Raw genomic sequence first — 21,315 nt, forward strand, 5'->3', positions numbered from 1 at the left:
ATAAAACTAGTAGTTTTCAACAAACCAATATGTCTGCGCCCATAAGCTTGATGTGAGTGTCCAAGTGTCATTGCCGTTCTACAGAACGTAGTGAATGATTTATTGAATTCCTTGGATATTCACTTTGATACATTAATGTGGAAATGATAAATGAAATCTTTAAGAGATTTATTTTAACTAACAACTTTAGATATGCAAGGTTTCTGAGGCAAAAGTGTGGTATCACACCTGCTAGAAACAGTGTCCGAGTTCTGAAGCTGACTACAAGCCTGACTACGTGTGGACATGTTACCTGTAGCCGGAGGTTTTACAGTGCTAATGAATCTTTATATGACAAAGACTTGTTAGAAAGGTATTTAGAAGCAGTTGAACACTCGGTTAAAGATGCTGAAGTTGATAATCATGGTAGACAAACTTTTTATGATAAGAGAAACTCCTTGTTGTCAGTCCACTCTGAATACAAGAAAGCCGTGGAAGAAGTTCGGGAGCTGAAGTGTTTACGTTCAGGTAAGCAGTCAAATATCTGAGAAAGAGTTGCCCTTTTTGCAGTGTCTGTATGTAATTCAGTTTGGTTGTGATATAGGTTGTCCGGGTAGTGTACTGGTTAATCCACTCCTCACTGCTGCGACCCGAGTTCGATCCCCATGATCAGTATGTGAGAGGGTATAATTCTCAGCCAATGGGATACATAGGTTTCCTTCCACAAAATGACCTCCTAGTGCCAACATCCATGCAAGTCGGTAAATATTCACTAAATAGCTAGTATGTTTCTAATATTAATTGTTAATTTAATATTATTTTAACTATAACTTTAATGTGTGTAGGCAAATATCCCAGCCCTTCATTCTTATCGATTGAACAACTAGCTGTCAGGAAATAAAACAAAAAACAAAAAAGAACTTGAATTTTAATATAATTATGTAAAGACACTGACCCTATCGTAGAATGATGTGCACTAGGGAGTCATTAGACTTTGCATACCTGTTACCCAAGGTGAGATGTGAAACCTTACTGATTTTCAAGGTCATGGTGTCAAAAGTGAAAATCACTGAAAGGAAATTCCTTTAAATCTTTGTGGGCAGGAATCAGGTGAAGGTTAAAGGTCAAAGTTGCTGGGTGGACATTTAAAATAATTTTGTTTTTCATGAAGTCATCTATGTGTGATGAATGAGTTTGGCTATACATTTTCAAGAGGGGAAGTTTTTGCCTTTTGGTGCTATTGTTTTGAAGTTAAAGTATTTATTTATTTACCAGTATCACATTATTGTAGGTTTAAGTACAGATGAATCAGAAATGTTAGTTTTGGCAGAGCAGGAGGAGGCTGAAATTGAAAAAAGGGCATCTGATTTGCTGGAACAGGTACATATACATGTATAATAGCTGAATGTGTACAATTACATGCATGATGTAGATCACATTTATTTTCACGAGGATACAATGATGTATTTATTCGTGAGACATAACTCTCACTATAAATCATTATTTCATATTGCTCAAATCTTCCATGTGTAAGAATTAATTTATTTGTGAGAATTAAAATGCATAGAACATGTAGAATCTTAATGATGAAAGAACAAGATAGAATAAGGGTCACATGTGCCCCCCCCCCCCCCCCCCCCATCTTAATTTTCTTTTAGAAAACCATGAAACCTTGTTACAAACTTGTTTCAAGATAATAGAAATATGTAATTATGGTCATGAACATGAGAGACTAAAGCCACAGAATTGTCACAGATTTGAGCTAATGTAGGGTTTCAGAAGAAAAGGACATAATTTATTTACCGGTATTTTTAAAAAAAAAAATTGAAATTTTTAAATACAGTACATTGCTTTGGAAAACATCCAGTACATATTTGTTTACACACCCATTTTTAAAAATGAATACAAAAGTTGCAGCTGACACAGGTATACCAAATAATTGTAAGAAATTGGTTGCTCTACAATGTATATTTTCTAAAGCAACATATGCTTCAGATTTGTAAATTTTTAGCCAAAGATGAGGAATTTTTCATTCAATTTTTTAGTTCCTAGCAGTTTTCAAGGTTATGGACAGTGTTTGAAATTGGTTTAAAACTTGGTATAGACCACAGGTCTATGCCAAAACAAAATGACATAGACCTCATCGAATTGGCATAGACCACAACATTGAAAAAAAAAAATAACACAAATTTAAAACATTATTTACTTCTAATGTACTTAGAAAGCATATTTTCTTCATATGCTTTCCATTTCCATAACAATGTACTCCTTTCCTCATAATGTTTATCAGACGTCGACTTTTGGGATAACTCTATTGCTTTAAACCTTGAAAATCGGCTTAGACAATTTAGTCTATCCCAATTACAATTGGCATAGACCGGTGTCATTTGACATAGACTCGGTCTATTGGTTAATCTCGAACACTGCATAGATGCAATATGTCATATTTACTGAAAAGATATGTATAAGATAGAAACTATACATCTTTAAAAACCTTTTTTTCATTTTCAGGGATGACACTTTCATAGAGCTGGTCTGAGTTCCTTTAGATTGAATTGTTTTAAGGCTTAATCACTATTAAATGTAAAACAACAAGGTCACTAATACATGTAGGCAAAGGGAAATTCTGGGTTTTTTGTGCACAAGATTTAAACTTTATTTCTTCATTCAAATTTGTCAGACTTGCAGATCGATTGATACTTTATATAGTTCTTGGTTGCTGTTGGTTTTAACAGTTAAAGGTCAATGGAGAAATTTTTCGTAGAATTAAACTATATTTCATAATTTTTTGTTGAAACTTTCAAGAATGGTACTGGCAATACATATATCTTATTTTCTATCGGTTATCAAAGTTGATGTAAAATGTCAAGGTCACTGAAAGGAAAAATCCCCGTGTTCAGATTTTAACAGTACATACGGAGGTTCTGATTTTAAATTTACATACAGAATTAAGTCCTGATTTTAAATTTACATACAGAATTAAGTTCTGGTTTTAACAGTACATTCAGGAGTTCTAATTTTAACAGTGCATACAAGAGTTCTGATTTTAACAGTATACATACAGGAGTTCTGATTTTAAATTTACATACAGAAGTTCTGATTTTAACAGTACATACAGGAGTTCTGATTTTAACAATACATTCAGGAGTACTGATTTTAACAGTATATACAGGCGTTCCGATTTTAACAGTACACACAGGGGTTCTGATTTTAACAGTACATACAGAAGTTCTGATTTTAACAGTATATACAGGAGTACTGATTTTAACAGTACATTCAGGAGTTCTGATTTTAACAGTACATACAGGATTGCCTTGCTCTGTGGAACATTGTGCAACATGTTTAAAATGGTGTATTCCTTAAAGTTGCTGCAATTCTGGGTTATGGTATTGTAACCAGGTCCAGGCTTAGTTAGGCTCGTGATATATGTATAAAAACTGGCACCTGCTGACTAGAAAATGTTCTGATACGAGCATATCAGATCTTCAAACCTTACATTAATTTGTCTGTAGTTAACATTTAACAAATCATTAAAGATCTTGTAATACATAGAGCATTTGAATGTTGGCAAGATATATGTGTATGCTTGTAAGTAACATTGAAAAGAGGCTGTTTACATGTAATTACATGTCAAAAGATAATTAAGATTGATCATTGCAGTATATTTTGTAGTTGATTGAACTCCTGCTCCCCCAAAGTCTCAGTTACAGTGACATCACCATGGAAATACACAGTGCTGTGGGAGGGAAGGAATCCATGCTGTTTGCTTATGAAGTTTTTGTCATGTACAGAAATTTAGCGTACAATAATGGTTGGGATTTCAATGATACAGATTTTAGTTCTGATGAAAAAGGTAGGAACAACTTTATTACTTTAAAAGTCAATCATGGAACATTTAAAATTTATATACCACAGAGGCGGATCCAGCAATTTGGACCCCCCCCCCCCCCTGGATCCGCCAATGTACCAATAGTTCAATATGTGTTCAGTGAGGTTTATCACACTTTTGGGTTGAGGATGGATTCTTCTCATTGGATACATTTACCCTGTTATTTTTGTCACTGGAGACGAAAGTCTGTATTTTCAGATGAGGGGATAGTGACATGTCACTGCACTGTTGATTTCCCCGAAAATGTAGCACTCTATAATTCAAGATCCGCAGATCCCATTGTAGCAATGTAAAAAAAAAAATGGCTTCATGATCTACATGTTTCATAACGGAAGAAAACACATGCATATATGGTGCACATCTTCTAAATTGTCCTAATGATGACAAGAATCCATCCTTAGATCTTATGAACAATCAAAGAAATTTCATTCAAAGGAAAGTAACTTAACTCCATCCTTTGTTTAACCATCAGACTGCTTACGAAGAGCCACTGTTTTACTGTCGGGGGACAACATTTACGAAACAATGAAGTTCGAAGGTGGTGTTCACAGAGTACAGAGAGTTCCCAAGACAGAATCCAGTGGAAGAGTGCACACTAGTACCATCACAGTCTCCATAATGCCTCAACCAGAGGAGGTACTGTAAGGTTTTACAAGAGTACAGTCTCCATAATGCCTCAACCAGAGGAGGTATTGTAAGGTTTTACAAGAGTACAGTCTCCATAATGCCTCAACCAGAGGAGGTACTGTAAGGTTTTACAAGAGTACAGTCTCCATAATGCCTCTACCAGATGAGGTACTGTAAGGTTTTACAAGAGTACAGTCTCCATAATGCCTCTACCAGATGAGGTACTGTAAGGTTTTACAAGAGTACAGTCTCCATAATGCCTCTACTAGACGAGGTACTGTAAGGTTTTACAAGAGTACAGTCTCCATAATGCCTCTACCAGACGAGGTACTGTAAGGTTTTACAAGGGTACAGTCTCCATAATGCCTCCACCAGATGAGGTACTGTAAGGTTTTACAAGAGTACAGTCTCCATAATGCCTCTACCAGACGAGGTACTGTAAGGTTTTACAAGGGTATCAGTAAACAGGGCATCCTGTCACTCACAAGAGGGCATCATTCATTGGGTTCTCATCTCATACCTTAGCTTATGATTAGTATATTCTTGACCTTTGATTTAGACATCAACATATAGATATCTTCTCCATTCCAACCTATTACGTATGTAGGAGAAAGGCTGACAGAACAAAAGGTGTTCTTTCTGTTTTCAGTTACTTAATTTGACTTTGACCTATCGACACAGACATCAATTGACAGCATTATTTCATGTGTATGCATATCAAATACATTGTAGTCTTTTAAAGATTACCAGAAAACATGATATAGATTGTCTGCTCATGTGTAATGATATAACCTAAACTTAAAGATGTTTGTATTGTAACAGGTGAATATCGCTATAGACCCGAAGGACATTAAAATGGAGACCTTCAGAGCTGGTGGTGCAGGTGGGCAGCATGTCAACAAAACAGACAGTGCTGTACGACTGACACATATACCAACAGGTAAATCACATAGACACACACCAACAGGTAAATCACATAGACACACACCAACAGGTAAATCACACAGACACACACCAACAGGTAAATCACACAGACACACACCAACAGGTAAATCACATAGACACACACCAACAGGTAAATCACATAGACACACACCAACAGGTAAATCACATAGACACACACCAACAGGTAAATCACATAGACACACACCAACAGGTAAATCACATAGACACATATACCAACAGGTAAATCACAAAAACACATAGACCAGCAGGTAAATCACATAGACACAAATATCAACAAGTAAATCAAATAGACACATATACCAACAGGTAAATCACACAGACACATATACCAACAGGTAAATCACAAAGACACACACCAACAGGTAAATCACAAAGACACATATACCAACAGGTAAATCACATAGACACACACCAACAGGTAAATCACATAGACACAAATACCAACAGGTAAATCACAAAGACACATAGACCAACAGGTAAATCACACAGACACATATACCAACAGGTAAATCACATAGACACATATACCAACAGGTAAATCACATAGACACACACCAACAGGTAAATCACATAGACACAAATACCAACAGGTAAATCACATAGACACACACCAACAGGTAAATCACATAGACACATATACCAACAGGTAAATCACATAGACACATACCAACAGGTAAATCACAAAGACACATAGACCAACAGGTAAATCACAAAGACACATAGACCAACAGGTAAATCACAAAGACACATATACCAACACTTGAACAGGTAAATCACATACCAACACATATATCAACAGGTAAATCACACAGACACACACCAACAGGTAAATCACATAGACACATACCAACAGGTAAATCACATAGACACATACCAACAGGTAAATTACATAGACACATATACCAACAGGTAAATCACACAGACACATATATCAACAGGTAAATCACATACCAACACATATATCAACAGGTAAATTACACAGACACATATACAAACAGGTAAATCACACAGACACACACCAACAGGTAAATAACATAGACACATATATCAACAAGTAAATCACATACCAACAGGTAAATCACACAGACACATATATCAACAGGTAAATCACAAAGACACATATATCAACAAGTAAATCACATACCAACAGGTAAATCACATAGACACATATATCAACAGGTAAATCACATACCAACAGGTAAATCACAAAGACACATACACCAACAGGTAAATCACATACAAACACATATATCAACAGGTAAATCACAGAGACACATATATCAACAGGTAAATCACACAGACATACACCAACAGGTAAATCACATAGACACATATATCAACAAGTAAATCACACAGACACATATACCAACAGGTAAATCACATAGCAACACATATATCAACAGGTAAATCACTTAGACCAACAGGTAAATTACATAGACACATATACTAACAGGTCAATCAGACACACATATCAACAGGTAAATCACAGACACACACACCAACAGGTAAATCACAGACACACTCTAACAGGTAAATCACACAGACACACTCCAACAAGTAAATATTGACACAAGGAATACACATGTGAAATATGTAAGCACTAGCACTTACTGTTCAAAGGTTATGGCCAAGGTTCAAGTTTTTCAAAAGTAGGTCAAACCTCAAGGCCAAAAAATTATGCCACCTAAAGAAAGGTCATATCAAAAGGAATGCACATGTGAAATATGAAAGCTCTGTCATCAACCATTTAAAAGTTATAGCCAAGGTTAAAAATTTTCAAAGCTAGGTCAAACCCCAAGGTGAGGGTCCCAAGGTCAAACTATGCATATGTCAAATATGAAAGTCGTATTGCCATCCATTCAAAAATTTGTGGACAAGGTTTCAGTTTTTGTGAACAAACAGAGAGACCAAAAACTATCTCTGATTACTGGGGCATGAAAAATTTACTGCACCATACTCTTTACATACATGGACCTTATAACTAAGAAATGAAAAATTCCTTGAATAGCCAATGTACAATAATACAACGTACTAATGTTATTTACACACCTTTATTTCAGGAATTAAAGCTGAGAGTCAGTCAGAGAGATCTCAACACAAGAACAAAGCCAACTGCATAAAGGTTTTAAAAGAACGGTAAAAATATTTTAATTGTTGCTTATAGAGCCTTTCATTCTTAATTCTGGTAAAGTGGTCAGACTGGTTTGATGAATCCTAAATAATGCCATTGATAGAATGCCTGACCAAACATTTTTGCTGGTGACTATGTACCAGTCAGATCATCAGGGAGTAGACAAGTCAGTTGGAAATTTTGGGGAACTACATTTTAATTTTGGTCCGCTCTGTCACATTTTCTCTCTTCTTGTAACAGTAATGCACCTTTCGCATGATCTGCCCTGAATTAATACTAGTTTCCTACTTTTGCAGACTTTACCAAGAAGAGTTTGATAAACAATTGATGGATAGCCAAAGGTCTCGCAAAATTCAAGTAGGAACATCTTCCAGATCAGAAAAAATTCGGACTTACAACTTCCTCCAAGACCGAGTGACAGATCACAGAATTCATTATAGTACAAACAATGTTCGAGACTTTATGAATGGTGGTGAACCATTACAGAACATGATGAAGATGATTCAGGATAGATCCAAATACGAAATTCTAAATGAAATACTGCTGACATTCCAAAAAGATGGAAAAATAAGTCATACACATGTACAAGATTGATATTAGATCAGATTTTATTGCTCCATCAAATAAACATATTGATAACATTTGTTCCTCTTATAATGGCTTGTTTAACAAGGAAATCTTTTTTCCTTCTATTCTTCCAAGCGAAATACCAAATGTATCTTATTTTACTATAAACAATAAATATACAATGTAAGAACTGTTCAACAAAGCTGAGGGAGCTTTTTATGTGTTTTGAATACTTGTGCCATATTAAAATTAATTTCACAAAATTAAATGTTGTAAATATACCTAATTATTTTGTATCATAAAACTTTTCAAACATTTAGTTCACAATTTTCAGTAGAGGAAGACTATGGGCAGTAGAATAGGTCTGGCAGTTGATTTTGTTTTAGGCTAGTCTGATATATATTTCAGTATGTTTTTGAAAATTAGTTGTTTGTTTTGTATTAATGTCTTTTTTACCCTTTCGGCCGCCCATGGAAATGATGACAAAGTACTGTATGTGTACTTAGGTTAGCATAATATGAAAATATAGGGCCATTGTTTGGCATGATTTAGCACTTTTTACATTTTAGCTCAATCATAAATTACCACTTCCACCTCACCACCATGAGTGTTAAAATAAATGTACTGTGGTAAATGTTAAATTCTGAAACTCTGATAAAACGAAGACAGTCACATTTTTTTTTATAGATAAGATACATACACTGTACAACATAAATACATGCAACATAAAACTCCAATTTCTATTGTTCATTCATTCTTCCATTTTTTTTTTATACATACTGTACATGCAACCTTTCGTTATCTTCAGGCAACTGAAAATTAAAACTTGGCACCTGTAAATGTGCAAGTCAGGTATCCAAGAATTAAATCATTTAAAAGTTCCAACCTAAGAAATATAGTGTTTTCGTGGCCCACCCAAGGATTGTGGTGTACATTACAGTACAGGTTACATGTAAGCAACCTTTAAAGGAAAATGCTTAAACAATATGGAAACTCCAAGTAAGCTGTAGTCATGATCAATAGTCACACATCAAAAGGAAATGAAATGTAAACCATCTTGAGGAAACTGCACCAGAACTACATGCAACTCTATTCTGTCAGTGCTGGACTTTGAGATTAGGATGCAGTGGTTTTAATTTCATATTCCGAGACAGACCAATTCGTAAGCCAGAAGATGGAGAACGAATTGAGGACTCATCAGTGTTCTTGTTTCCAGCTGGACCTGAAGGAAAATGCATACAGATTTGTCTTGATATGTGCTAAGTAAATTCAAAGATAAAACCCTTCTCCTAAAGTGTGTAGAATAAATTAAAACTAAATCCATGGCTGGTTGTATTTCTATCTTATCCTACACAACTACATGTAACATGTATTAGAGGATTATTAAAAATTTTTGTTTATAAAATTTTCAGAATTGTTGCCAGTGATTTTTCAAAAGGGTATTGTGGCTTTCAAATTGGGGAAAAATTGTCAACATTTTGATCAAATTGGGAGAACCTAGTCATTATTGTAAATATGCTAAATATATCATATCAAACAAGAAATCAAATTGATGTCATTCATCTTTTATTTTACATATTTAACTTTCTTTTCTTGAAGCTCTTAAAAATTTTGCCTATTCTTTCTATATCATCTAGAATTGATGTGTTTTTGTGTTATTCTCACTGAACTTATTCTTTAACAAATATGTTTTTCACCAGTTTTTATTATTGGGAAAAGTGCAAGTTAAATTGGGAAAAAATTGGTAATTTATTGGAGGGGAAAGGGCTGATATTCAAAAATTACTGGTTGCTAATATTAATATTCGCTGATGTTTTGCTGTTTCGTTGATTTCATTTCTAACTGAAGACACTGTGACGTGCATATATATATGTGTGTGTGTGTGAAAATTTTAATTCATTATATTATATAGAATATATGTCTAAGTTCATTATATCATGGGGATCATAAGAAGAATGGAGGCAAACGGCTTCTCTAATGATTACAAATTACCCTATTAATTATATATCTCCAGAATACATTTTTCCCTTAATTGTAAATCTGTATTGATGTGCGTAGTGTATGTAACATTACTTAATAGTACCTGGGGGGTTCCACCTCGGGGAGGGGCTTGGCAATGACGGCCTTGTCACAGGACAGGGTCTGGTAACAGTGAGTTTAGATGCCTTCGAGGTTTTGTGACCAGAAGTTCTTGCATTGGATTTGTTGGCTGAAAGAATAAAATAATAATAACAATGCCAGGGACTGAAAAGGATGTCACTGTTGCAAAACTGAAAATTTGAATAGTGTAAAAATCACATCAAAACAGTATTCAAATAGTTCCCCCAAGCTTGTGCAAGCTTTTCTTATTAAATTTTGTCATCATACCCTATGCAATTTTTTTAAGGGGGTGGGGTGTAGGAATTGCCATGTCTGTCTATTCCTGTTTCTGGACCATTCCTTTGCAACAGAAACATAAGAGTTCAAAGACAATGCATAATGACTTTGAATTTTTTTTTCCCGATATGAATAAGGTCACTGGAGGGAGAGATAGCTCCTTTGGTTTAAAGGTTTGTTTGTGGATCAATCCCACTATGGGATTAGGTTTCATGCAAATCTAAATTGTACTACATATTTGAAAGACTTTTGAATGATTTTTTCATCACATCTGGCATTGGTGTTCAAAAAGAAGTAGAGTCCTTGGGGCAAATGAAACAACATCTGTATCACAAAAACAGCCTCTGTAATATCCATTCAAGTATCCTACCACTTGGCTTGGGAACTGCTGCTTTTGTTGCTTTTCCTGGAGCCGTTTTCACTTTTGAAGCTGCTGGTGTCTTTGTTGCTTGCTTAAGTTTAGACTTCGTTTTGGATTTCTTCTTACAATCATCAAAGTCACTATCCTCTCCATTGTAATCATCATCATTGTCATCCTCACTGGAAAGGTCATCCAAATCATCTTCAAAATCGCTATCTGTAACAAAATACCCAGAAAATACAAAATTTTCTGTTTGTCATTTGTCTGAGTGTAGTATTCCTCTGCACGAGATGAATATTTAAAAACATGTGGAGCAAATCATCCTATGTGTATAACTTGGGAGTTAAATGTCTTTTACCCAACAGGACTAGTATCTATATGTGAAGGGAATGCAGAAATCTCTAGATGTCAGCTCATTACATGTACAGCAAGGGAGAGATAAGCATGTACATTATGTTTTTACAGTAGTCTTATTTTTCTACTCTCAACAGACCCATGAAATACACATGCAACTTTTTACTCTACATAGATATACCATTTACAGATTTTCAAAATATTCTTGTCTTAAAAACAAATTATTTTTGGACGAGTGATCACAAGACGGATAGCTTCCTCTAACCTTCCTGTTTCTTGGCCTTGTGGGGGACTGATGTTCTCCTTGGTTTAACATTCTCTGTAATGTCGGTGGCTATGATCTCTATCTCATCATCGCTTCTACTCACTGTATGAACTAAATGTATTCTAGCATTAAAATATGAACACTGGAGTTTAAATTTATAGTCTAATACTGTTCATGAAGAAATTTATAGTGCATCAAACAATATACCAACACATTGACATACATGTACATATATTAAGTCTTATACAGATTTCCCAATTATTGATCTATTGTTAAAAGTCAAAACAAAAAAGACTAGCTCAGCAATTTTTTTTCATTATTTCTTACCTGGTTTACAAGGGTTGAGAATTTCTTTTGCATCATTACAATTAGAGGATTTTTTTTCTTCTCCATCATGATTTACAGTTTCCACTTCAGCCTGGAGTTTATTTTCCTTGTTACCATGACTGTCCACCAGAGGACTCTCTTCTTTCACTTCCTGGGACTCACTCATTGATATTTCCAGAGCTATTTGAAGTTCACTTTCAAATACTTCATCAGAAGGTGTTGGTCTGGAAAATCAAGAAACAAAAAAATCATTCATAGATATTCATTTCTTAAAAAACCCACAGCAGAAACAAGCAAGAGGCCTATAGGCCTTATCAGTCACCCGAGTATTAGTAAAAAAGTATCACTACTCCCAAGGGCTATGAAATCTAGAAACAAGAGACCCACAGGCCTTATCGGTCATCCGAGTACTAGTGAAAAAGTATCACTACTCCAAAGGGCTATGGAATCTGGAAAAAATTTCCTTTTCTGAATATCTAAGTTAAATTCTAATGTTCAGCAACAGTATAAAACAAGATGTGTTCTTAAAACATCATTGCCCTCAAAAGTGCATACACTAATGAAAGGCTTTACATAATATAATAGGTGTATTAACATTAAAACATCAAGAGATATGACTAATTTGGACCCATCCTAAAGTCTAAACCCTGGGTTGCGAAATTCACTATTTTTTGTAAATCCTTTTCTGCTAATCTTAAAGTATGCATTTAGATTTTTATAGTATCAGCAAACTTAAACATAAATACTACATGTATATACTAAGTTTGGCCCCACCCCAGGGTCAGAACCCTTAATCTGAGGATCATCAAATTTACAATTTTGGTAAAAGACTACCTGCTCTTTCAAAGAATTGGAATATATGATAGTTATCAAGAAGAAGTTAAAAAGGTCTATTGTTCACACATAACTGACCATTTTGGCCCCATCCTGATACCAAAACCCCTACCCTTGGGATCATCAAATTTGGTAAAGGACTACCAGTTCTTTCTAAATATCTATTTAGTTTCAATATAGTATCAACAGCACTAAAGAAGACGTTATGTAAGTGTTTTATACATAAACATTATATAACAAGTTTGGCCCTGCCCTGGGGTCAGAAACCCTAACCTGGGGATCATGAAATTTACAATTTTGGTAGAGGCCTTCCTGCTCTCCATCACCATGCATTTAGTTTTTCTTTCACGTGCGGTTCTTGAGAAGATTTTTTTTAAATTTGTCAAATTTGGGCAGTTTTTGCCCCGCCCCTAAGGCCCCAGAGGTGCTGGAGTCCTGAAATTTACAATTTATGTCCCAGTTGTCCAAAAGATGCTTCATACCAAATTTGAAAAGAATTGGACTGGTAGTTATCAAGAAGAAGTTAAAAATGTTCAATTGTTAACGCACGACTGACAATGCAGGACAACGTCAACCAAAGCAATAGGTCACCTGAGTTTACTCAGGTGACCTAAAAATAGAGTATCTGATTGATGAGGTTTGTCAGATTTCACTGATATTCTAAAATGTAACAAGAGTACTGGCAATCTGATTAAAATCAGCTCCTTGATCCGCTCCTTTATTTCTTTTGTTTTGTCGCTACTCGAGCCTTGAGTAACGACAAAACAAAAGAAATAAAGGAGGGGATCGTGGAGCTGATTTTAATCAGATTGGAGTACTGGAAACAATACATAATCACAAGCTTAATATGTAGGCCACTAGTTGTAGAACTTCACTGAAGTTAGCATCAGCCATCATTAATGATGTTTGATGTGTAATTTAATTGGAGGTATCTGAGGATTTGAGATATTTAGAGTAAAATGCTTAAAGAATAAGTGGTTGGATTTCTGAATCACTTCGACATCTCCATGGTATTCGAGATATCGGTGTTCAAGATACTGAAGTTCAACTGTATAACATTTTTTACTTTTAAATACAGCTACTCATTAATGCTGATAAAAGAATACTCTAAGCATATACAATAAAAACATGCATTTCAGTATCACAGTGTTCCAAATTTAAAGTTTACATTACACAAACCGATTAATCGATTTTCTTTCTCTTCCATCCTTGCTTTTCTCACTTTTGTTTGAACTTTTATCTTTGGATTTTGCTTCAGGTTTTGATGAAGACGTCTTGATCTTTTTTGACACAGGAGGCGTAAATTCGGCAAAGTCATCTAAATAAGAAGTATCGAAACTCGATGACATTCTTGGAGGGCAACACAAACATGGCAACCAACAAGTTTAATTATCAGATTATACAACGAACATCTATCACATATACACAATGATATACGAGTATGTAACAATTGCAACAATTACATGTACACAGAAGTAGTAAACCAGCAAATTCAGTGAATTATGTCCCCTACGAACGGTTGTGTATATTTGATTTCTGCTTTTTAAAAGAGGAATAAATAATCAGTATAAAAATTTTGCCTGCAATGTTTCATTGCTGTATAAGAAATAAAAATTTACTGAATAATCCAAAGATATTGTTGAAAAACCATTTACTACCTTATGTGGGTTGCTGACCTTAACCTCTCATCTTATGGCCTAAATAATTATTGGGGTCATCCATCAAGTTATACATGTACGGCCAAGAAAAAAATTGAATTGTGTATGTTTACATCATTTTAAAAAAAAAAGGGGGGGGGGGGGGGGGGAGGATGTCTATAGGTCAGAAATTTATATTTTTCTTGTTCTTTTTTCTTCTCTTTCTCATGTTGTTGGTAAAAGCAGGTGAAGTGTTATACCAATCTGATCTTTGATTAAAACTCAATTTGTGATCCATAGGATACCAAAAAAATATAAAAATATTATAGAATTTTGTAAAACTACTTGTAAATGTTTTTAACTTTTAATATTGCTAAAAAACCATATTCACCACAAAATTTTCCAAGAAACCACCTTTATTTTTGCATTTTCACAAATCTTTACTTGAAAATTAAATAGAAAAACGTTATCCAAATATTGAAATCCTTCAAAAATGTCTTCTTATTGGTGCATTTCATATATTAATGACCGATTCACATTATTATTTGATCAAATAACAGAAAACCGCATGTAAACAAACTAAAATCTTACTTCGTGTGATGTATCCAGAATCTTGGGTATCCTATGACCTTAAATCACATTGGGTGCTATGCAAACTATACTACTTTATCAAACATCAAATTCAGCATTCACCAATGTTATCAATAGTGACAAATGTGTAATTTAATTAACTACATTTGTAAAATGCAATAAATGTAATTGTAATTTAATCGATTACATTGGTATGTAATTGACCCCACAACTCCTGGTGCTGATAGACACACAATTTGACTAACACACTGCACCATACCACAATCTGATTAAATTCAGATCCTCGATCCGATCCTCTTTCTTCATCTTGTCGCTACACGAGGTAGCGACAAGAAAAGAAAAGATGAAGAAAAAGGAGCGGATCGAGGAACTGATTTTAATCAGATTGCACCATACCATAATCTGATAATAGGACCTCAAAGGGTTTTTTTTCTTGTATCTTATCAATACAAAATAACCATAGAATTTTTCTCCAATTTTGAAGCTAAAAAATGCATTGAAACAAATTGTGAAGTCTTTGTAATTCAATGATTGAAATTCACTTTGTATGAAACTAATGATTATCATTCTAATTTTTTCACTTCCTCTTAAAAATAGAAAGTAGAGGTTAATGAAATGGTGCTGTTAGTAAAACTGTAAACAATGAATCCTTGATAATTCTGTAAAATATGATTTATTCAGCATTCATTTTCATACAAATTCATGCCAATTGTTAACATGAAACAAAATTCCCAGTTTGAGTTATTTTTACCATATTTTCCCAAATTGGATGGGTATCAGTATCATTCCCATATGGTAGGGGAGAAAAAACCTGGACCCATCTATGAAAGCCATATAAAAATTAAATATTCTTTATATAGTATAACTTTCGTCCTTTAGACTTTAGACAGGTTAGACAAGTTCAATATCTTAAACTTTCAATAATTCATAATGTTCCTTACCATCATCTTCATTAAGCACTCCAAACTGGGAGTAATCAACTCTCTTTTTGCCACTGATAAGACAAAAAAGAAAATAGATAATATATGAAATAAAATAAAAATGTCAGGTCAGTGCAAATCATTAGATATATTTCATGTAATAGAAATTTGTCAGAACCAACTCCCTATCACCAAAAACTGAAAATTTTGCCACCTGCACTTGCTTTTGTCAAAGTGACTTTTGTCGTATGAATTTATCTGGCACAACATCCATACCACTACTTTTTGTTCATGTGAAAACAATACATCCCCAAAACCCAAACACTCGAACTCTTTAAATTACTCAACGGTATTACAGCCAAAATAATTTGGTGAAAACTTTTTTATTTCACAATTATTGAATAAATATCAAAACAATACTGAAGTTTGTGGTATATTAACATATCCTTGCTTTATACACCAATTAGTACTAGGGGTGTGTATTGCTCAACATTTTCCGATACGATACGATACAATATTTTCTGATGCGATATCCGATATATTGGATATACAATGTAGTTAGGCATTTTCTGAAGTAAAATATCAAAATTTTAAAAAATGAAGTGGTTTTTAATATCTTTTATTTCATAACAAAACAAACAATGACAATTAAAGTCTGAGGAAACTCCAATGTCACAATGTAAAAGCGGGGATTAAAGTCTGAGAAATCTCCGATGTGTCACAATGTAAAAACGGGTATTAAAGTCTGAGGAATCACTGATGTCACAATGTAAAAGCGGGTATTACCGTATATACTCGCCTATAAGTCGGTCCGCCTTTGTAGGAATTTGTCATTGACCCGCTTATAAGTCGGTACAAATTTTTGTCAGAATAGGTTGACAATTTCAAGTCATTGCTCTAGTGTTTTACCTATGTTTCAAAAATATTTTGAGAAATTAATAATTATGAGGTGCTCAATATCCAAGCCATATCCGTTTGGAGTTTAAATGCATCCCTTGATCTATTATGGACCATGATCCCTTGTTTACCTACGCAATTATGGTCTCCTAATGACCAGTACCTGACACCGTGTTTACTTAGTGGCACGCGCCTCGCGAAAACTGTTATTGTGGGATTCCGGTATAATTCATTGTATCAACAATCGAGTTTTTAAGAGTCAAGAATGATGATCTAAATTATCTGTTAACAATATTCAATCTTTTAAGAAATATATTTCAGCCGGTATACATATGAATATTTCAATGTTAAATCGGGTTCGTAATTCAATTTTACCGATAAACGATAGATTAGTTGAATTGAAAGTATTTGTTACCGATATGTAAATAATTTTAAACTAGATAAAAATATGTAAATACTTGTACTTTATACATGATTTTAAAATACACAAACAATACAATATGTCTAGATATTTGTGAACAATAATCATTTGTGTGGTAGTCCATGATAATCGTTGGAGTTGTTTAAAAAACACTACATTACGCCGGCCAGATAAATACCAATCTTCTTATGATGCGCCTATAAGTCGGACATAGGGTTTTGGACCAAAAATTGACTCCCAAAAAACCGACTTATAGGCGAGTATATACGGTAAAGTCTGAGGAATCGTTTTCCTGCTAGAAGCCATTTTTAAATTATGAACTTTGATCCCGACTATTAAAAGGGTTATTTTTAAACCCGACATTATATTGTATCGTATCGTCGAAACATCGTATCGTATATCGCTGGACAGGCGTATACCGGTACATTTCGATATATCGATTCACCCCTAATTAGTACTGTACAATATAACAGGTTGGGAACACTTCCTCTACAGCGAGATATTCTTGCGAAAACGCAAGAGTAAATATATCCTGTACAACTGAGAAAAACACTCATGGAGTACATCTCTTCATATATCATGTGAAAAGAAGAAAAAGTGCTAAAATGTCTGATACTTCTGCAAATACATCAATCAAAACAAAAACACTCAGTGCATTGGATTTCAGACTCCTTCCCTCTTATGCAGCAATTTCTTCACTGTGTTGTCAATTTTATAGAGACAATTTGTGTTATGCTGAGTGTGTGTCACACTTATTCAGCATTGCACAGAATTTGCCATTTTCAATAAAGACACCAAAACACCTGTTTATGGTAATGTTTACTTTATCGCTAAAGAGGGACAATCGCGTTTTAGCGAGAATATCTCACTATAGGGGGAGTGTTCCCAACCGGTATAAATCGCATTGAATATAAAGGTAATCATAGATACTATTTATTATGCTATTTATGGCTCAATTTCAACTTTCACACGAACTAAAAGTTACAAACGTCATTGCTGTTCGTTTTCGTCGGTTCGATAGGGTAGGTAGGACTTTACTAGTTTGTGGTGAATTCACACAGGGTTTGACACTAAGGCACGTCTGACCGACTGAGTCTACTAAATTATAGGTCCGGTCAGGTAAAATGTCGATTTACTAGTACGACTGGTCGTGTTGAAAAAATAAACAAGAAACTTTACTTTAAACCATAAGATATTTTATTCTTAACTAAATTAAAAAAGAATAACTGTAGAGTTTGCGAGCAATTTTGAACCGAATGATGACACAATCTCTATTTTCAGTTCTAATAAATAAGTCGCGATCGGAAGTGAAGTTTTACGACATCTACTTGATGTTAATGTGTGTAAAGTTATGTTTTAGATGAATTTATTTTCATTTTTAAAAAAAAAACCAGTTTATTTGAATCAAATATAAGAAAGTGTTTATCAAATTAATAAATTATGTCATAAACAGCCATTTTTCGGTGTTGACATATGTGCGGGAATGTCTCTATATTCAAATACAACTTCTCGTCCTCAAGAAAAGATGTCCCAAGAGAAAAAAAGTAAAAGGTTAGGAAGAAACAAAGCAGGGTTTATGAAATAGAGATTTAAAAAACCAGTTGATGTCATTTTATTTTATATGGACTAGAGAATTTCTGTGCTGGGTAGAATTTAAAGAAACAGAAAATGTGTTTGAAAATGAAAGCATTAAATTGAATGACGAGTCTAAAGTACTATTTTTTTTTTTAGACAATTAAGTACATTTTAGTTCATGCAAACTTAATGTTTGTCATTTGAATTAAGTACATTTAAATATGGAGAAACTATCAGTTTTTGGAAAGTTGGTCAGGGCTAGTGGATTTAAGGTCAAGTCTAGTAAAAATCATTTGAAGTAGCCCGACTGGTCAAGTGCTCAAAAAAGTAAATGTTAAACCCTGTCACACAAAAAATTGTTGATCCACCAAGGTTGCAACGACCGATGAGGAAAGTTTAGAAGTAGCATTAATACTAGGCTATAAGTTTTCAGTCAAAATATTTGAAACACTGTTTCCTTACAGTTTCAGTTACGCCACAGGGGCTCGTCATGAATTGATCCTCTCTATTCTATATTTACACGTGTAAATATAGAATAGACGATGTCAAATTTAATAAGAAACAAATTTCGTGACGAGCCCCTGTGCCGTGGTTACACTAATCCGAGATTCCTCTGACTCTTACCCCCGCTTTTATATTTGACATGTGCGGGGGAGAGTCAGAGCGGACTCCATATTGAAAAGTGGGAATTCAGCGACACCAGCTGGTGTCGCTGCTTTACCTACCTCTTACAACTTTATTTCGCGGATCTATCTTCCAAGACGTGAGAATTCAGATAATGGAAGATAAATCTATAAATAGATCATGATTGATACGATGCTATCGCCGTTTAAATGGCCCTAACACCGACAAATGGAGCATCACTTGAATTAGGTCGCCGTCTCGCCATTTGATTTCTTTGCGCATGACGTCAGCACATGTAAACACAAAATTCCATCGTTTAAACGGCGATAGCATCGTATTAATCATGATGTATTTGTAGAATAATCTTCCGATAACTGAATCCTCGCGTCTTGGAAGATGGGTCCGCGAAATAAAGTTGTAAGAGGTAGGTAAAGCAGCGACACCAGCTGGTGTCGCTGAATTCCCACTTTTCAATATGGAGTCCGCTCTGACTCTCCCCCGCACATGTCACAATATAAAAGCGGGGGTTAGAGTCAGAGGAATCTCGGATTATGGTTACACTTGCAGACATGATCTTTACATCGTTTCTATGGAATACACGGTCTACCTAATAGAATAAAACTTATACTCATTTTTTTTTAATCATACCGTCTTGACATAATTTGATAGGTGTTCTCCAAATTCTTCATACATTTATATTGATTTAATCGTCTTGATCATGATCATCTATCTTCAATTTTCCCTCCAATCTTTAAACGGAAGTAAACATTACTAAAGTAAATTTTAAAACCGATACAGTAATTAGTAAATAGTTTTCCGAAATGGTATTCAGCGGATTAGATCAACTCGGTTGGTATAACATCGGATCAGTGGTCCGAGTTTGAATTTCGGCCGATACATTCTATTTTTCTATTTGATCCGTAGACCAGCCACCACTATATAGTGGTGGAACCAGCGCCATATGCTAGGTACCGCGCTACCCCAAAATCAAAGTACTGAAAGTACTGAAACAAGGTGACGAACGATGCAAAATGTATTCTATTTAATTTCTATCTTGCTCCAACACTCTTCAAAACCGACCATATTTTATTTAGTTAAACGCCATAAATGCCTAAAATATTGCCATTATGGCGTTAAAAACCAATCAACTTCGATACTGGTAGGGAAGAATTGATGCCTTCAAGGTGAAAAAAGAAAAACAACACGAAGCAGATCTAAATCTAAGTTTGAAAATCTACATATTGTCCTTGTTTAGATTAGCATCTAACTTTACTGTCAAATGATTTAGAATTTTAAATCCACGGTAGATACAGCAGCTGAACCGAGCCTTTTGATTGATTACATGTACAGTAGTCAGGGGCGGATCCAGGAATTGCGGTTACGGGGGGCGCCACTTTATGAGGCAGTGGGTCAAGGGCGAAGCCCTGGTGGGGGATCCAGGAGGAGAAGCCCCCGGAAGCTCCTTGATTTTACAGATTTTATGGGGCTTGAAATATTTCATTTGTACTATTTTCTATCATTTTAATAAGGTGAAATCAATAAAATGACACTAATTTTAAGGGTTTTTTTGGGGGGGGGGGGGAATTAAGTTCCCCCAATAAATTAATCAAGAAATCAAAAGATTTTGTCATTTATTTCTCCTGGAGTGGAATAAATTATTGTTTCTTTTATCGTTTAGTACATTTTCCGAAACAAGATACCGTGATTTAGGGGGAGGGGGGTGGCTGCGCCCCCTCTAAATCCGCCACTGGTAGTAGTTGGACATTCTACTATAATGATTCCGGAATTTTGAGGTCTACTCAAATGGATTCTTTTATTAGTCAATGTCTAATGTCACGTGATAATGGGTATAAAGACCGAGCATCAGCAATCGTCAGTGTCATTGTTGTTAGCGTTCAGCCGAGGGAAGAAGACGGAGAAAACAGTGTAAGTTTTATGAATCAAATAAAGTACTATATGTATAATATGTTTTAC

General features: G+C 34.7%; 2 protein-coding genes across 3 annotated transcripts; one reads left to right on the forward strand and one right to left on the reverse strand.

The window, feature by feature from the left end:
* The first annotated feature begins 11 nt into the window (after window positions 1-11).
* Window positions 12-8,236, forward strand: LOC125683216 (peptide chain release factor 1-like, mitochondrial). Of its 2 annotated transcripts, XM_056140418.1 has the most exons (8): window positions 383-507; window positions 584-740; window positions 1,271-1,359; window positions 3,652-3,832; window positions 4,341-4,504; window positions 5,318-5,435; window positions 7,522-7,597; window positions 7,889-8,236. In XM_056140418.1, the coding sequence occupies exons 2-8, from the start codon at window positions 680-682 to the stop codon at window positions 8,184-8,186; spliced, it is 987 nt and encodes a 328-aa protein (XP_055996393.1). In that variant the 5' UTR covers window positions 383-507; window positions 584-679; the 3' UTR covers window positions 8,187-8,236. The 2 variants fall into 2 exon arrangements, with proteins under 2 accessions (XP_055996391.1, XP_055996393.1); XM_056140416.1 differs by lacking the exon at window positions 584-740 and having other exon boundaries at window positions 12-507.
* Window positions 8,178-20,284, reverse strand: LOC125683217 (RAD51-associated protein 1-like). Its single transcript, XM_048924104.2, has 8 exons — window positions 19,990-20,284; window positions 15,846-15,898; window positions 13,856-13,994; window positions 11,843-12,066; window positions 11,516-11,626; window positions 10,906-11,112; window positions 10,243-10,368; window positions 8,178-9,381 (listed from the first exon to the last, which is right to left on the reverse strand). Exons 1-8 carry the CDS (start codon window positions 20,028-20,030, stop codon window positions 9,257-9,259), a joined length of 1,026 nt encoding a protein of 341 aa, XP_048780061.1. The 5' UTR covers window positions 20,031-20,284; the 3' UTR covers window positions 8,178-9,256.
* Window positions 20,285-21,315: the final 1,031 nt, after the last annotated feature.

This window comes from Ostrea edulis, chromosome 6 (genome assembly GCF_947568905.1).
Source record: "Ostrea edulis chromosome 6, xbOstEdul1.1, whole genome shotgun sequence".
Taxonomy (NCBI): domain Eukaryota; kingdom Metazoa; phylum Mollusca; class Bivalvia; order Ostreida; family Ostreidae; genus Ostrea; species Ostrea edulis.